Source organism: Dermacentor andersoni, chromosome 9 (assembly GCF_023375885.2).
Source record: "Dermacentor andersoni chromosome 9, qqDerAnde1_hic_scaffold, whole genome shotgun sequence".
NCBI classification, from domain to species: domain Eukaryota; kingdom Metazoa; phylum Arthropoda; class Arachnida; order Ixodida; family Ixodidae; genus Dermacentor; species Dermacentor andersoni.
The window spans coordinates 102,061,163-102,077,698 of NC_092822.1; the positions used below are offsets into that span (position 1 = coordinate 102,061,163).

Genomic DNA, 16,536 nt, shown 5'->3' on the forward strand with positions numbered 1-16,536 from the left:
AAGGGCAAATTTCATGCTAGTGAGGCTTGCTGTGCGCTTGTAATCGTTACAAATAAAACGAACGGAGCAATTCTGTACAACTTCTAAGGTGTTGATTAATGTTAATTGATAAGGGTCCCAAATTGATGATGTGCATTGCAGATTAGGGGCGCTATAACGTAAAGCTATTCCAAGCTTTTCTATTTCAATTCTGCTATCAGCCCTCCGCGATTGGTCCAAAACGTTTTTCCACCCCCCCTCCACCTGCCTGTCACGTGACGTCACGAAAACCGCGATACTTCCCCATCTGATATGACATGTACACACTGATTATGCATGATTCGACAGAAAAAAGAAAAACCATTATTTCTGATTCGAACCGTTTTCGCCATTAGACCTCGGCTATTGGTAAAAAGTTTTCAGGCTGCACCCACGTCACCTGCCTGTCACGGGACGTCACAAAACCGCACAAACTCACCGCGTCAAAGTGACGTGTACGCGATAAAGATGCAGTAATATGCCGAACAAAACTGAATTTTCTTCGGAATAGCCGCAGGCTGCCTCGTTCTGAAAGGAATTAAAGTTGGCTGCCGGATATCGCTGAGATGCTGGCTACTCGCACCTGCTGGAGAGCATGGGTGTATTTGCGTATAACAAAGCTCCTTGCGTGGCCGTGTAACGTTTTCAAGCTATTTTGGCACGTTTACCACCTCATTCTGCCAAATATTCTTTGCTAAGGGTCAGTTTTAGCGTCATTCTTAAGCTTCCGTTGCATGGCGCCGCGATTTTCAACCAGCCACCGCAAGCTAAGTAAGGGAAAGCCAACCAATCGCAAACGCTGGCACCACCCTCTTCATCCGGTTAACGATTTTCAGTGCACTGGCTCTGCCCAAGCGAATCCCTCTCCACTTGAGCCTTCTCCTCGCCTCTTGTCAGCCAATTACATACGACAAGCCGCTAAGTGTAGGCAATCTTATTCGTTTTTCAAGCAAACAAAAGCGACCTCCTGTGAACGAGGAGAGCGTTTGATTGGTCTGTTCAGACAACCCTGCGGGTGACCGCCCGGTGCTTGCGTCGGTGGTTACGAAAATTTGACGTCAGGAGATTTGAATAGAAACATATTGGAATAGTTTTACGTTATAGGGCCCTAGGTCGAAAGTAGGTAACGTATAGCTGTTGCTTTAGAGAAGGAGGTAACTACGTTTCAGCAAAGGCAAGTACGTTCTTATTTATTTTTCTACTTTTACTTTTATTCGCGAGAAAACATTGAGCCTCTTCAATTTCCCTGTTCTCGCTACCGCGGGCTGCCGGAACCAGCCTTGCGTTGTTCTCCTGATGCCCCGACCACCTCGTGGCGCACTTCGGTGCGCGTTCATTTTTGTCTGGCCGAGTGAATTTTTGCCTGGCAGAGTTTTGAACGCTTTCTGGACTAGCAGACGAAAAAAAAAAATATGAATCAATGCTCGCTCGCCGCCATCACTGTGGGGACTGGACTGATTGCAGCACGTTCGTTTCAGTGTGACCTCTCCAGAATGTATTGTCTAGCTGGTGTAGGATACCGAGCAGTACGCGTATGGTCCTCTGTGGGCCAAGCCTCTCACGTTTTCTTCGATATTCCTTTGGTAGCCACATTAAGTGCCCAAGTAGGCATAAGATTGAGGCCAACATGCGTTCCTTTGCATTTTTTCATGTCGGTGCCCCGGCCTACCCCCCCCCCCCCCCCCCCCACCTCCCAAGAAAATAAAGTCCTGCTTGTGGCGCAGCGAATTGTCGCATGGTGAAAGTTCGATTTTGTAACTTCTTTAGAGGAATTAATGGGCCATGGGACGCTTCAATTGACGTATACTTTAGTTGACGTATACGTATTGCGATATCGATTATATGTACACTCCAGGCGCACTGCTGCCGTCGCCTTCATGTCCCGTATAAAGTCCAAGGGCGATAACATCATGACAGCGCGCCGCATGCTCTGTGCGAGTGAGAGCATAGGATGGGGGGGGGGGGGGGGCATGGGTGAGCCCATGACGGTGGCTCACTCTTGTGTGCACAAGGAAGAAAATCGGGGAGGAAGGCGCGCCGACTTCCGTCCAGTGTGATACATCAGAGGAGTGGAGGGAGGATGGTGGACCCTTGGGGTTCTGTGATCTGTGAATCTGTGAATGCGAAACATGTTTATTTGCCTTGTTTGACGCATTACATACTGTGAATTTTTCTTGGATACGTAGATTTATTGGAGACATACGTATCTGGTTGCGAGGTTTTGTGTGTCCGTGCACTGAACTTTTTATGCCGTTTATCACAATGTATCTTCCCATTTGTACATTCCATTGTATCTTCGCATTTATAATGTACGAGGGCGAGTCAAATGAAAGTGAGCCAACATACCCCTCGCAATAATGCCTCGGTTCATTATCTGGGAGGTATACGCATAGCACACAGGCACACATGCATTTCTCATTCACAAAAGTGACACGCAGGTGTGAGGATAAATGTTCTTTAATGCTCTCATACACTGGGTTGAACATAGTTGCGTGACATGATGGACGCTCCAAATGTTGAACAGCGTGGTGTCGTGAGGTTTTAGACAACTGAAGGTGTTTCGCAAAAAGAAATCAGTCGCCGTATGGCTACCGTGTACGTTGAACATTGTGTTTCATCAGCCTATGTGAAGCTTTCGAACGAACGGTTCAAAGAAGGACGTGAAAGTTGCAAAGACGGTCCGATACCGGGGAAAAGCCTCCATGCAATCACCCCCAACACAATTGCAAAGGTTGGTGAGCAGATTAGACGAGAACGGAGGATAAGCATCGATGAACTGGCGGAGCGCGTGAACATCAGACCCGGTTCGGTTCAGACCATTATTCATGAACATCTCGTTTATCCGCTCTTGTGTCCGTAATGGATGCCCAAGATATTTTACCGCCGCCAGAAGACGGAGAGGTTCCTAGCAGCCTTGACTCATATGATCCGGCATCACAATGAGGGTGACGACTCCTTGCCTGCAATTGTGACCGGGCACGAATGATGGTGCCAGTACAACGAGCCTGAAACACGACGGCAAAGCGTACAGTGGAGACATTCGAATTGACCACTCCCAAGGAAAGCACTACCCGTCATTTTCGCCGGAAAGGTGTTGACTTCTTTTTTTCATTCGTCAGGGGCAATTACTGATCTGATTTGCTAAAGCTCGAGAGACTATCAATCGTTTCCGGTATTGTGAAACGTTGGATCGGCTGCGTGTCGCAATTAAGAACACACGACGTCAAAAATTGACGAATGGGTTCATCTTGCTCCGCGACAGTGCCCGTGCCCACGTCGATGATGTGTTTAATACAAAACTGGCAAAGTTCAAGAGGGAAACGCTTACACATTCGGCATACAGCCAAGGCCTGTCGCCTCGCGACTTCGTCATTTTGGGGCAATTGAATAAACAGCTCAAGGGAACCAGATTCGTGTAGGACGATGACGTGAAAGAGTTTTCCCTGTGTTAACAAAGACTGTGTAATGCACATGCATCAATAATTTCGCAATTTTATGCCGTTCTCTTTAAAACTTGTGTTTTTGTGTACCTGCATTCCTCGCATGCCATTATTTTCTCTCACACGTATTTAGGCGCTTCTTCTGTGCCTCACCCCTTATGTAACACCTTCCATTGGGGTCCCTTATTCAATAAATAAAATGAAACTAAATGTCAGCGTAAACACACACACGCAGGAGTAAACTTTGCCTACACCATTGGCAGTTGGCCTGTGTCGCATAGCGAAGCAAAGGTCACAAAACATTGCCAAGGGAGAACAAGTCGGTTAACTAAGCAGTAGACTTATCCTAACCCAGACGTACTGATGAGTATGAGTGAGCCCGAACGAGTCCAAGTGGGCGAAAGTTATTCTGTGAGTGAGCGTAGCATAGCCCGAACACAGGGCGCATGCCCCCCCGCCCTCCTCCAAATTTTTGTGTACCGAAATACCAAGTGCCCAACCCCAAGAACACAACTCTTCGCCGGTGTCAAAAGGGATTTTATCGAATCTTTGGGCCCGATTAAATAAATGACGGCTCGTTATTGCGGCCGTAAGGGGGGAGCATGTGTGCAAAAAATCTGAGCACCACTGCCCATCCTGGTTATCGTCACCAATCAGCTCTATTGGCTCCGCTGCTCACGTATCTGCCAAGCGTGAAAGTGTGAATCAAGCAGGTGAGCGCAAGCAACTCCACGAGAGTGAATGAGTCTCGGCCACTAATTTCGTGGGTCTGATTGATTCAACGTTGCGAGTGAATACGCGTAAGCTTGAGCCCGAGTGAGCCAGCAGGAAACTTAATCAGGTAAGCGAGTCCGAGCGAGTCCATGTGAGCCCAATTTTGGCGCGTCTGTGTGAGCCCTAAGTTAAATGTGCATGGTATTAGTCAGTCTGAGTGAGTTTCGATTATTTTGCTCATTTATAGTCATCGGATAGTGTCCCATGGAGAAATATCCCATGGTTACTGATCCAACATGATCCAGCATCAATGGTCAATTCATGATCCAACATCAAGTATATTGAAGGAGGAATGAGTAAACTGTAAAGCATCAAAAAACACTAAAACTGCGTTTTTGTCGAATGTTCGAGGATCAAAAAGAAATGGCAGAATTTTGAATGCTTTTTAATGGTTCATTATAGCATTATCTTAAAAATGTATAACATATATGATTATGCGTAGATACGACAGATATATGGATGTGCAGCTAGACACGATACCATAAATTTAATACAGTGGGTAAACAATAAAGAAGAGGGAAAGAAAGCAAGAACGGAACTCCAAAGCTACGTTGTTAGAGTTCAGGGAGGACGGGGACAAGTGGTCAATTTTTGGTGCGACGCGAACATCTTACAGGAGCCGCGCGCTCAGCACTCCATGCGGGGCATGCCTGCACAATCGAACGCGTAGGCAAAGACAGGCAAAGGCATGGAAATGGCGTTGCACGACGCCCGCGATTTGAAAGTCTCGCTGACGTCATCGTATTCGCGAGGTTGAAGTGGAACCGCCGTTTGCGAGCAGCACGTGTGTCCGAAGCGCAGAAAGAAAAGCCTCGAGAGGTCTACGCTCGAGTTGAATTCGGAGTCGCGATTCGCGGCCGCCCACAGCGCCACCTGGAGAGCCCAGTGGCGACCGATGATGTGGTCCCAGCTAAGTCCAGGCGGGAACATTCTGAGGCGGATAAGGACGTAGTGTGCGATGCAGGGAGCATAGTCAGACGACGAAGTCCAATTCTTGGACAGCGCCATTCGGAAACTGAGCGCGGCGAGTTGGTACGCAAGCGTGCCGTAGTTGACGGCTGCCTCGGTGGAGCCGGCATGGTAGAAGTCCGGCACGAGAAGGCGCAGCGGTGCTTCAGCATCGTCCCAACGCATGGCAGTCGCATCCAGACTGATCAGCGGCTCGCACGTCGCACCGTTGCGGCTTCGTTGGCGGGAGAAGAGGATAGTGTTCGAGACGAAGTCCGTTCTGAGCTTCGAGGGCACGGAAGCATCCTGGGCCGGTGGTTCCGGTAGCCCTCCCTCGGATCGGCGAATCACTGTTCAGTAAAGCGGAACATGGGACAAGGCGGTTTACAATAATGTTTGAGATTGAGTAGGAATATATTGCATTCATAGCACCTTGCAGACTTGAACACAGCGAAAAGGCACAGTACCCAAGACTGTCGTCTTGTCGTTAGTGTGCCTTTATAAGAAAAATGAATGACTAGTGTGTTCGATAAATGCCCCCGAAAAATGCGAAAGCCAAAATCAAGCTGAAGATTACGGAGTATATAATCTGTATAGTAAACTGCTTTCACGAACCCTCTTGAGGTTTACGTAGTTTAGCTTAGTTTCGCGCATTACTCACTGCTTCTGAAGCATGCTGGCGCAACGACGAGTTCGTGTTTCAAAGGGATGCGCCAGAAAACCTTGTTCGTGTCTTTGGCGACCGCTACCACGTCCTTCACAATCTGTGCGACGTCGTCCGCGACTCCGGGTCTCAGGACGTTCGCGGAGAGCCACGACCCGTAGCCGTCCCCGAACAGCAGCTCCAAGGCGCGGACGCATGCTTCGCGCTTGATGCGCCTCTCCTGGTCGTCACCTCCAGACACGACACGGCGCTGGACTTCGCTCTCCAAGACCAAGAACTTGGCCAGGGGCACGAGCGTCAGGTACACAGATACGACCCGCAGGTCGGCGTTTGCGAGTTCTTCTAAAACACCCCGAACGCCAGCCTGGTCTTGCACAATCGCGCTCAAAGGCGCTGGCCTGCCGGCCATGTTCGCGTAATCTGCGAAAACTCGCGACCAGTTGGTCTTCGGGGTGTCCAGATCACGCAGAGCGACCACCGTGGTCTCGGACGCCGAGCGCAGCTGGGACGTCCGTTGAGCCACGATGTCATCGATGTGTTCAATGTCCGGGACGCGATCGCGCGTCACGATGTCGCCGAGGGCTTGGATGGCGCGTACGACGAGGAACTTGCGAGAGTGGGGTTCAAGGTGTCGAGCGATGGCCGTGCCCGCTGCGATGTACGCACCAGTCAAGGACGAGACGTTGCCGTCATCTTTCCAGCGCACGTCGACGACGGACTCCATGGCGTATTGGAGCACGCTGCCGACGGCGAGGGTGAAGAGGCTGTCAAAGCTCGCCACTGCAGTCCAGACGTGGGCGTCGATGCCGGAGGCGCTCCAGACCTCGCCGATGTCCGCGGCTGCTCGGTCGAAGAACTTGATGCAGGACCTGCGCAGCCGCAGTGACGTTAATCAAACTGAGTGCCGAATCCGGGGTATATTTGACCGTGCTCGAATCTCACAGTGCACGATGCACGTGGCATGCAGTGGAAAGGTGCTTTTAGGTACCAATGCTTTTATACTGAGCCGACGACATTTACAGGCCAAATGGCTTCAAAGGGGGAGATGGCGCTTGGCCGTCTCCACAATTACCATCTCCTGGAATCAGCGCTTTCCCCAATAATTTTATTTAGCAACTTTTCTGCTTATTAGCATTAAGGCACATGATTTATAATCATGAAATCAGTATGATCCAAGTGCCCGTTACATACCAAGTGCCCGTTACAGGCAGCAAGATTCTGGTCATTTAGGTGTAATTATTGAGGACATATACTACATGATATATCACGATGTATAGTCAGGTAAATAGCAACACATAGGTTAAATTTTCAATAACTTTTGGGTTTTTGCGTGCCAAAACCACAATCCGATTGTGACGCAGGCCGCAGTGGGGGTTTCCGGTTTAAATTTGAACAGCTGGGGTTATCTAACGCGTGCAGGGTGAACGAGTGCTTGCATTCCACCTCTAGTGGAATGCCGCCGTCGTGTCACAAAGTACGCTTGCATACCGCACTGTTATCCAAGTTACACTGCAGGCGGAAGGATTCCTTGGGAAAAACCATAGAAATGAGAATACATTCCGTGCAACATTCCAGAACCGAACTCTGGCGCATACCAAGTGCTCCAAGCTAACATGAAAGAAATTTATTGATGACCGGCCCAGTGCCACCTACAGAGAGACCCAAGTTGGGTCGACGGTTGGTTTCGAACCTGCTTCCTTCAGGAAAAAAAGAATGTTATTCTTGTGATTGATGGTATATAAATGTCCTGCCCATTGGCTAGCTTCACTTCTCCAATTGCTTCTTCAACACTGAGTGACTCCTAATCATCGAGTATTGCTGGTCAATAATAAATTAAATACTGAATTACACATTTTGAATTGTCGCGAAAGTAATGTTCACATCAAGTAAGAAATTTAGATGTAGGGACGGCAGTTCCACTATCCGCTTTCAAAGGTTCTGCCTTGTGCAGAAAATTCTTAAATCCAGAGGTATGCTTGATGCAAAAAATATACGTATGAAATCCATCTTCTGAGGATTAAAATGCATTTTCGTAGATTACATTGTTCCGCAGATTGTGAGGATATGGCTGACATTTGTTGAAATCATCGAACGACGACGTTCAAGGGCAGCCGTTATATAGGCTAATATGGAAATAGTATTTCGCACTGTCTTGGATTGGATTTCTAACAGCGAAGGACGATGAGCACGTACCCTCAAAACGCAAATGTCATGGAAGTGCTATGTCCGAAAAAGGAGAAATTTCTGCGCAGCCCTCGACTCTAAAGATGTAGTAGCTACTTCCCCGCACGTCCACGAGATTGTTTGCCTAAACTTCAGAGTTTGTGCCATAAGCTTCGGCGCCTTTGTGTCAGCGGTGAAAGAGCCAACAAAAGTTATTCGCTTTAAAATAGTCTTACCTTGAGAAGAGGCATAGCAGAGTCAGAAATCATGCAGGGACGGAAAACGGGCGACGACGCGGCCTTGAATCTTCCGCAACAGCTCACCGATGCGTCATGAAAACGAACTGCTTTCGCTCTGGCCTAGCCGACTATTTATTGCCAAAAAAAAAGACTACATTGTCGTCTAAAGAAGTCAAAGAGCAAGTTTCGATGACTTCTTGGACCCGTCGTGCTTTCTTAGTGGCTTTTGCATTGCGGTGCTATGCACGAGGTCGCGGCACGAAATCCCAGCTGCGTCGGCCGCGTTTCAATGGAGGCGAATTGCAAGAACGCCATAGCGCTTTGCGTTGGGTGCAAAAACAGTGCATTGGTGCGAAGAACCCCGGGCGGTTGAAATCAATCCCGAGTCCTCCTCTACGGCGTGCCTCATAATGAGATCGTGATTTTGGCACGTAGAACCCCAGAATTTTTTTCAGAATAACTTTCAGTGGGCTGCAATACTCGCGTATACAAAAAATGCTTTGTAATCCAAGACGTCACAATGACATTAGACTGGCACTGGGGTTTCTGCGCGAACTAAAACGGAAAAGTACGTTTGGCCTTGGTATCCTGTTCTAGTAACCAACGTGCTACTGCTAAATCAACGAAAATAAAGTTTTGAATGATGCGTTCGCGAGCTTAAAATGACTCAGTGTTTCTCTTCAGCGTCCTTTTAACAGTGAACGACCCAGTACAAGTCTCTGCTGTGTCAACCACTGAGACAAATATAGATATGGCAAGACGAATCGAGTGTCAGTGCCCTACGAACAGTAAAACAGCAATCTGTTTATACCTGTACACCACGGACAAGGGTAGCGTCGCGCTGTCGGGTGCCGCGGCGCCAAGTCCGACAGTATACCAGAGAGTGGCGTTCACGGCATCGACGTAGGCGATACGCTGGGCTTCCATGTAACTGGCGTGGCGGTTCGCGCGGCCCCACTGACCACAGGAGAAGCCGTAGAAATCTTTGCACGGATCCACGGAAGCGTCGATGGACGACTTGAGCTCGAGTACGGCCTTCTCGCACTCCACGGTTACGCAGGCGTTGCCCAGGTTCTCGACCCAGAAGGATACCTGAGCAAAGTGGCAGAACGTTGGAGGAGGTCGCGGACACGACTGCGATTCCAGCCGACCGAATGGCGGAGGAGCGGGTCGGAGGAGGAGGATTGACTATGTTACTGCAAAGCGAACTTGGACAGAGGCCAGTCATGTTCTGAAACGAGACTATGAGCAAACGATTGACCACTAGCCACATCGGAGAATGATTAGTGAAAAAAATTAAATTATAGGGTTTTACGTGCCAAAACACTTTCTGATCATGAGACACGCCGTAGTGGAGGTCTCCGGAAATTTCGACCACCTGGGGCTCCTTAACGTGAACCTAAATGTAAATACACGGGTGTTTTCGCATTTCGCCCCCATCGGAATGCGGCCGCCGTGGCCGGGATTCGATCCCACGACCACGTGCTCAGCAGCCCAACACCATAGTCACTGAGCCATCACGGCGGGTAGAATGAATATGTTAAGTCGACTGACGGCTTAGCGGTGTGGACCACTTTCACCGGAAACAGTTTCCTACCTCCCCACTACATAATCGTGCTCTCATATTTTTCACAAAGCCAAAATAATGCTACTATACTCGCGGGCAGCTTTCTGTGGCAATGAAGGGAAAGCTACGGAGGCAAAGCGCGCACAAGTGAGAGCGCTTCTGAAAAGAGTCCCGTGTCTTCATGCACGTTAGTTTAAGCTGGGCAAGATAAAACAAACACCTTATTGGCAACAGTTAAATAATATAAAACACATAACCTAATGTAAAAGTTTGCTTATTTTGCGGCTTTTCGCTTCCGCGTCTGGGCAAACGCAAAAGCGTCGCACGTGAAGCTGCCTCGAATCAGCGTCTGTTCCGAGCAACCAAAAGCACAGTCAAATGCTGGCAGACTACTTGGCGCGGTAACACTTGGGCAGCCACGCGCCCGTAGCTTTCCCTTCATTGCGACAGAAACTTGCCTGCAAGTACAGTAATGTATTTTGTCTGGGTATTTCAGCTGCAGTGTTGGTTTTAAACGTGTCCTAAGGCCCTAAAACGACCAGTCGAACACACCATTAAGGAACCAAAGGCTCGACGTAGTCAATTTCGACGCCTTTCTCGCACAAATGTGGCCCACGTAGCAATATGTGACGTCACGCAGGCGTACCCGCACAATGGTTCCAGCGAAAAGTTCCGTAAGGTGAAACTTGTCGCTCCATTTTCTCTCCAAATAAAGCACACATTTCCCGCCGAATGAATTAGAATAGTTTTGAATGTTTATAACGTCTAAACTGATGCAGTGTTGTGCCTTAGTGCCTCGTCAAAGTCACCCTAAGAATAACCCGACTGGTGACATCTTCGACGTCTTACGCACTCTCCACTAGGTAGCCCTGGTGTTGCATGGGGGGTTAAAATCGATCGATAGATTGTTGATCAACCGATTCCTTGTCACCTGCTATGTCATTCATTGACCGAACAAGCTGATCGTGTTCGTTAGTTGCATTTGCCAACGCTGCATGAAACTGGCTGCTTTTGGAGCGTCTTTTTCACAAGAATTTCGGATTCACATTTATTCTTGCCTAATCTGAGAAACTTTTGACAAGAACACAACATAAGCACGGCAAAGCGAAATTCATAGAATGAAAGTGCGGCTGAAACATCGGTGTTGATCAGTGTTGTATGGAAGAAGGCGCGATCAAATGGAGGATGTGCTTGCCGATATGCAAGTGCGTCGGCATAAGCTAGGAACTGTTTTTTCTTTTTAATATAAAATAAAAGAACAAGACTTTATCATCTTACAATGGTGACAGCTGTTCTCTTTGAAATAGCTTAAATAACGAACATAGGAACATGAATCCAAGAGACAATGCAACTTCCTATGCTCTCTTCAGCTTCACTGCCAGTTATTTCGTGTGGTTGCAACTAAGAAAAATAGAGCATTTGTGCTCTGGTTCTTGCACAATAAGATACGTCTCAACTACACAAAAGTAAGGACGAAGATAGCTAAGACTAAACGAAGTCCGAATGTATATCTGAGATAACGAGGATCATTTAGATATAAAATGTGGCGGTATACACTGTACACTGTACACTGTATACACTGAGAACATAAAAGCACCTGAATAAACCACGTCACGCGAGTTTACCTCGACAGTGGACAACTGCTGCTTAAACGCACTTAACTTGCGGGCCCACCATGCACCAGAACGATTGCCATTTAACTGAATCGCAGTCGGCTGAATAACAGTGGAGGGCGCCCGGTCGGAGCATGGACGAACTAAGCACGCTCGGAGAGTATTCGATGCGAGTTGCGAATGCGTGCTATCGACTTGGAAAATGAGGGTTGCCCAATAACTGTTGCGGCTGTATACCTTCTTCTCGTGGAAATTTCTGGTTCCGTCAGGAAGCAGCTGCATCAGCAGGAACATCATAACGACGAAGACGGTGCACGACACGGCTACAGCTGCGCACACCGCCAGGCGGCTGACCTTCGACAGGCGGGTGTCATCGGGTGTCACGCTGCCTACCGACGCTGAGTGTTTGGTCGAGTTGCCTGCGAAAGGCGAATGGGACGCGACAAATGAGGAGCCCGACCGCAGCAGCCGCGAAAGGTGGTTACACCTCCCTAGGCCTACCGTCCAACATACTCGGCATTCGAAAGTACCGCTGACCCAACGTTACTAGACTAGCAAAGTTGCGCTGACCCGACAAAAAGCTTTTTTTTTTTTTGTTCTGGAACCTCTCCTGCCATCAGGAGAGTACGGTCCAAATTGGACTTTTTCCCGCCACTGTAGCAGCTTTGAAAATGGCGGAATGAGAACTCCGCCATAGCGCGAGCGCATGTTGCAGCGATCATAGAATTACGTTAATTTATTGGTACTTACATAAGCATACATGTGTATTTATGCATTTCTTTGTGTCTGCGATGGTTGAAGGATTTCGATATCACGAATAAAGCTAGGAATAAAGCACGACAGTTGGACATTGCCGCGCTCCCTGCCAAATATTTCAAATACTATAGATTGTGGTTTTATAGTCATCTGGAAGCCAAAATAGCATAAGCTATAAATGTGGAGAAATATGGGAGAGAAAACACGCTCCGGAGGTCAGGAGGTTATGGGATGGCCATGCCTACCAATTCTCCAGAATTTCTCATTTACGATTATGTGTTCGTCCTGCGATTTTACGAATGTTGCGCCAAGTCCCAGGTTGAAGAGAAGAAACATGGCGCTGAATGTCTTCACTGCACTTACTTCCAGATTATGACAAAAAGTAGCAGTTTCGCCCGAAAAGTAAAGTATCTGTTGCCATAGCAAATTAGTCGCCAGCTATACGAAGTAAGGATAGTAGTCTTATCGGCCGTGTAAATTTGTAAACATAAGCATACGAACTAAATGCTGTCACGCGCGCACAAGCAGTCATGAACACACCTCACTCGATGACCGCGGGAACTCGCTGTCGAAACGCGGCGGCAGCAGCGAGCGAAGTTACATTCGGGCTGTCTACCCCGAGAACACACAACACGCACAAAGCTACGAGCCTCCGACACCCCTAGACTCTGCCCCCAACGCAGGTCGCTCTCAACGTACGGCGACGTGACCGTGCGCAGCCGCCCCATGTGCAGCTGCAGCCGGAGTAGAACACTGCCCCCTTCCCTCACCTACTACGGTGCCTTGAAACGTTGGGTGCCTCTTAAACTCTTTCCCGCGGGCGAGATTAAGCTGCCGATCGTCGGCTCCCCTTGCACGCTTTCAGTCGCACATACAGCGTAGGGCGCGCGACGACAGTGATATTGCCCATGGACTTGATGCGGAGCCTCACGGCAACGGCGACGCCGACGGCAGAAAGGCGCTTGGAGTGTCTGTATATTTACAATCGCAATAAAAATTGACGGTCACTTAAGTATCCTTACGCTATTTGAATGCGAAAGCATCATGACTTCTCTATTAATTAGTTGCGTCCATGATACGTGACGTCATGCATTGTCACGTGTCCACAACTCCACTTTAATTCACCTTTATCCACCTTGCTCTAATCTGCGCTAACCTTAATCGCCTGCAGTTCACCTTTATTCACAATATATCACATTATTTCACGTACTCCACCTTAAATTACCTTACTCTTCCCTGGTCTAACTTTAATTCGGTGTTACTACTGAGGCCACACAAGACGCTGATGACATCGCTGACGATATTTTTTATCAGCACTCGTTGCGGACAACGCCGGGTTTTCCGCCGCATGGGACGTATAATGCTTTCGCCTTAATAAACGCGGCGGTTTATTTCCTGATTGTCTGATTATGGAGGCTCGCCGCACAGTGGACGACTGCGGATTATTTTTAACGGGTGGCGTCATTTAACGCGTACCTATACTTCGTACGCGATCGTTTTTTGAATTTTGCGTCCACGTAAGTGTAAGGAAAACACCTGGCTCCCTGAAGGTGAAGGGTGAAGGCGAAACAATCACAGGCTTGAGGTTGTTATCAACTAAAATCGTTATTTACCTGTCTTCTCTGGCATCGTTGCAACATTACCCGTCGACTGTTAAAACGCGCTGCACTGATACGTGGGCGATACCCCATTTTCGTACGAATCACAAATATCAGTCCCTGGCTCTCAATGTTCCCCTAACACTTAATAAGCTCCAAAATACTGCTGGATATAGTAGAAGGCAGCTTCGAACATATGTTGTGCAATTGTAACTAAATAAAAGGTCCAGCGTATTGTGAGTGACCTTTCGGCTTGATACCGTGTTTCTGGCCTATTGTGCATTGTTTATGTACAGAGTGTTTGCGATTGCTTATGTATCGTGTTGTAAGGCATATCGTTTTTTTTTATTTCGTGTTTTCAAGCCTACTGATTGCGTACAGTGCACTTGAAATTGTTATTTGAGAATGACCTTCAACTTTCTGTCTTTTCGTTACCTGTTCTCAACTTTGTTTCTTTCTTTCAATACTTAATTTGCTGATCTTTGGCGTATGTCGTAAAACTGATTTCCTAAACTGAAATTATGTTTGATTCCATTGCTTGCGATTATACCTGTTTTTTTTAAGCGTCTCTTCCGCTATGCCTTGTAAGGGCGTCCTGCGCCTTTTGTCAAGCTGCTCTGGTAGCTTTTAACCAGGAAGCCGTCCAGATGCTTCTGGGAAATAAATTGAATTGAATTGAATTGAATTGAAGCGTGAACGTTTACTCACTAGCCGTTTCCGACTTCGGCGTCCTTCGCAACTGCCCCGATCTTCGTTGCCTCGACAGCCACGAATTGTCCGGGCTGCCAATGTCCATCAGGACGCACTTTCTCGACGAGGAATCTCTTCTGCCACCCGACTTGTTTTCAGCATCTGCGGTTTTGCGCTTGAATGGCCATCGCTCGTTCGTCGAGACGCATTTGGGGCTGCCCGGCGCTAGGCCAGGGCTCTTAAGGTTACCAAATGGCCCGGTACTCGACTCCGCGGCCGCTGTCCCCTTTCTGTCAGCCCCACGGCGACCTTTCCTGTCGTCCATCGTTCCTGCGAAAGGCTTCTTCTCCGGAGACAACGCACCGGCGTCATTCGATGGCATGTTAAGAACCCACCACCCTCGGAGGGGAGTGCTCAACGCGGAGTCGCAGCTTTTGTTGTTGGCTGATGTCGCGGCTGAGCTTGCAGCACTAGTGCGCCGAGTACCTCTGAGCGGTGTGTGGCCCTGCAAGTCGGGATCTCTGCTGGACGGTGGCTCAGCGTCGTTCCAGTAACTGGTCTGCGGCGGCAGATCTGATGGCACGTACACGTCATAGTCCGGGGGAGGTCTCATGGGCGACTTGGTAGCGAGGCCCGATGCTCCGCTGTGAGGCAGTCGCTCCGGCAATACGTTCAACTCGATGTCGAGAGCCCTGTCGATCAGCGTCGCCGTGAGACTCTCAGGCCCGGAGCCCCGCTGTTCTCCGGGTATCGTGTCAGCTTCGTAGTCGCGAAGCTTATCTACCAGTGACGTCGCTACGACACTCCCGAAGCCGATTTGCGCCGATCCGTCTGACGGTATGTGAGCCTCGGCGTCCCGAAGTCTGTTGGATGACGTCGGTGCGAGATCCCGAGCTCCCACCAGTGGCAGTTCTTCGAGAACCGTGTTATGCTCGGAACCGGGAATCCTGTTGATTGACGTAGCGCCAGGGCTACCGGAGCTGGTTTTCGCCGATTCGTCTGACGCAATGCTGGTCGACTTCGCGGCGAGGCTCCCGGATCTAGGGCGCGCTGATACTGCTCCTGGTTCTGCTTTGCCAGTCTCAGCAGCGTCCGTCACTTGAGCATGCTGCTGTTGTTTCGTTCGAGTAAAGGAATGGTGTGCGTGCTTTTTACCAGCATTCCTGGTCCAGCGGGCGTGATGCTTCCTCTTCTGTTGATTTTGCAGCGAGTCTTCTAGACTGGAATATCGCAGCTGCTTGTCTTCGGCCTGCTGTGCTGGTAACATGTCTGAAACGCTGAACTTCTTCTTCTTCTTCATTGCCCTCCTTGATGTCTTTAGGGTTCAAAGCAAACGGCTTCTGGAAGGTCAATCCCCTTCTTCAGCTTGGGCTGGGACTTCGCTTGATACTGCGTCGGCACTAGGTTGTTGCAAGGAACGTATGTGATGCCATCTTTAATTTTGTACGCGAAACAACGAAACTGTAACGTTACTTTCTCGGTGTTTTTTTTCAGAAACGACTAACAATAATAATAGCACCTCCTCTTCAAGAAATCTCTGAAACTCATGATAACGGTAATATTTAACTCCTTCAAGGTGATCATTCATTAATGAATGCGATTGTCGTTTGAGTATCTTCTCTTTATTCACAAAATTAATGTTTATCTTTCTTCTTTGTCTCCTACTACGAACCGATTCATGATTTATACCCCGTAGCGGGTTGAGACATAACACCAGGCACCAGCCAACCAACCAACCAATCTAGCAGAAGAGGACCGAAAGGGTAAGAGCGGCTGCAAGATCCCACGGACTCCCGAAATAGGGAGACCGCCCACCAATTTTTAGTGTCAGTAAATAAACGTTGTCCATATCATCATATCTCTGGTTCGTATATTGAAATTCCTCTTTGAAATGGTGCAACCTAATCTGAATAACTGGTCATGAATCGGGTAGTACGAAGGTTCAAGAAAATAAAAAATCTGGGCTAAAATAGATGTAAACAAGATTATTAATTGAAAATTGTGAAAACAAAAGCTAAATGCTACATATATGACGGCAATAATAACTATAACGAGAACAAAAGATT

At 48.4% G+C, this 16,536-nt stretch overlaps 1 protein-coding gene across 1 annotated transcript; it reads right to left on the reverse strand.

Annotated features, from left to right (window-relative positions):
- Positions 1–4,798: 4,798 nt before the first annotated feature.
- LOC140213334 (uncharacterized) lies at positions 4,799–15,770 on the reverse strand. Its single transcript, XM_072284583.1, has 5 exons — positions 14,957–15,770; positions 11,664–11,845; positions 9,124–9,338; positions 5,842–6,713; positions 4,799–5,530 (listed from the first exon to the last, which is right to left on the reverse strand). Exons 1-5 carry the CDS (start codon positions 15,768–15,770, stop codon positions 4,860–4,862), a joined length of 2,754 nt encoding a protein of 917 aa, XP_072140684.1. The 3' UTR covers positions 4,799–4,859.
- Positions 15,771–16,536: the final 766 nt, after the last annotated feature.

What these genes read in the sequence shown, in the direction of transcription:
- LOC140213334 (XM_072284583.1), bottom strand. Translation starts at nt 15,770, where the DNA reads ATGAAGAAGAAGAAGAAGTTCAGCGTTTCAGACATGTTACCAGCACAG. An exon ending in GGGCCACACACCGCTCAGAG is followed by an intron (nt 11,846 to 14,956) that starts GTACTCGGCGCA and finishes CGCCTTTCGCAG; the next exon opens with GCAACTCGACCAAACACTCA. An exon ending in GCCGTGAACGCCACTCTCTG is followed by an intron (nt 6,714 to 9,123) that starts GTATACTGTCGG and finishes GCGGCTGCGCAG; the next exon opens with GTCCTGCATCAAGTTCTTCG.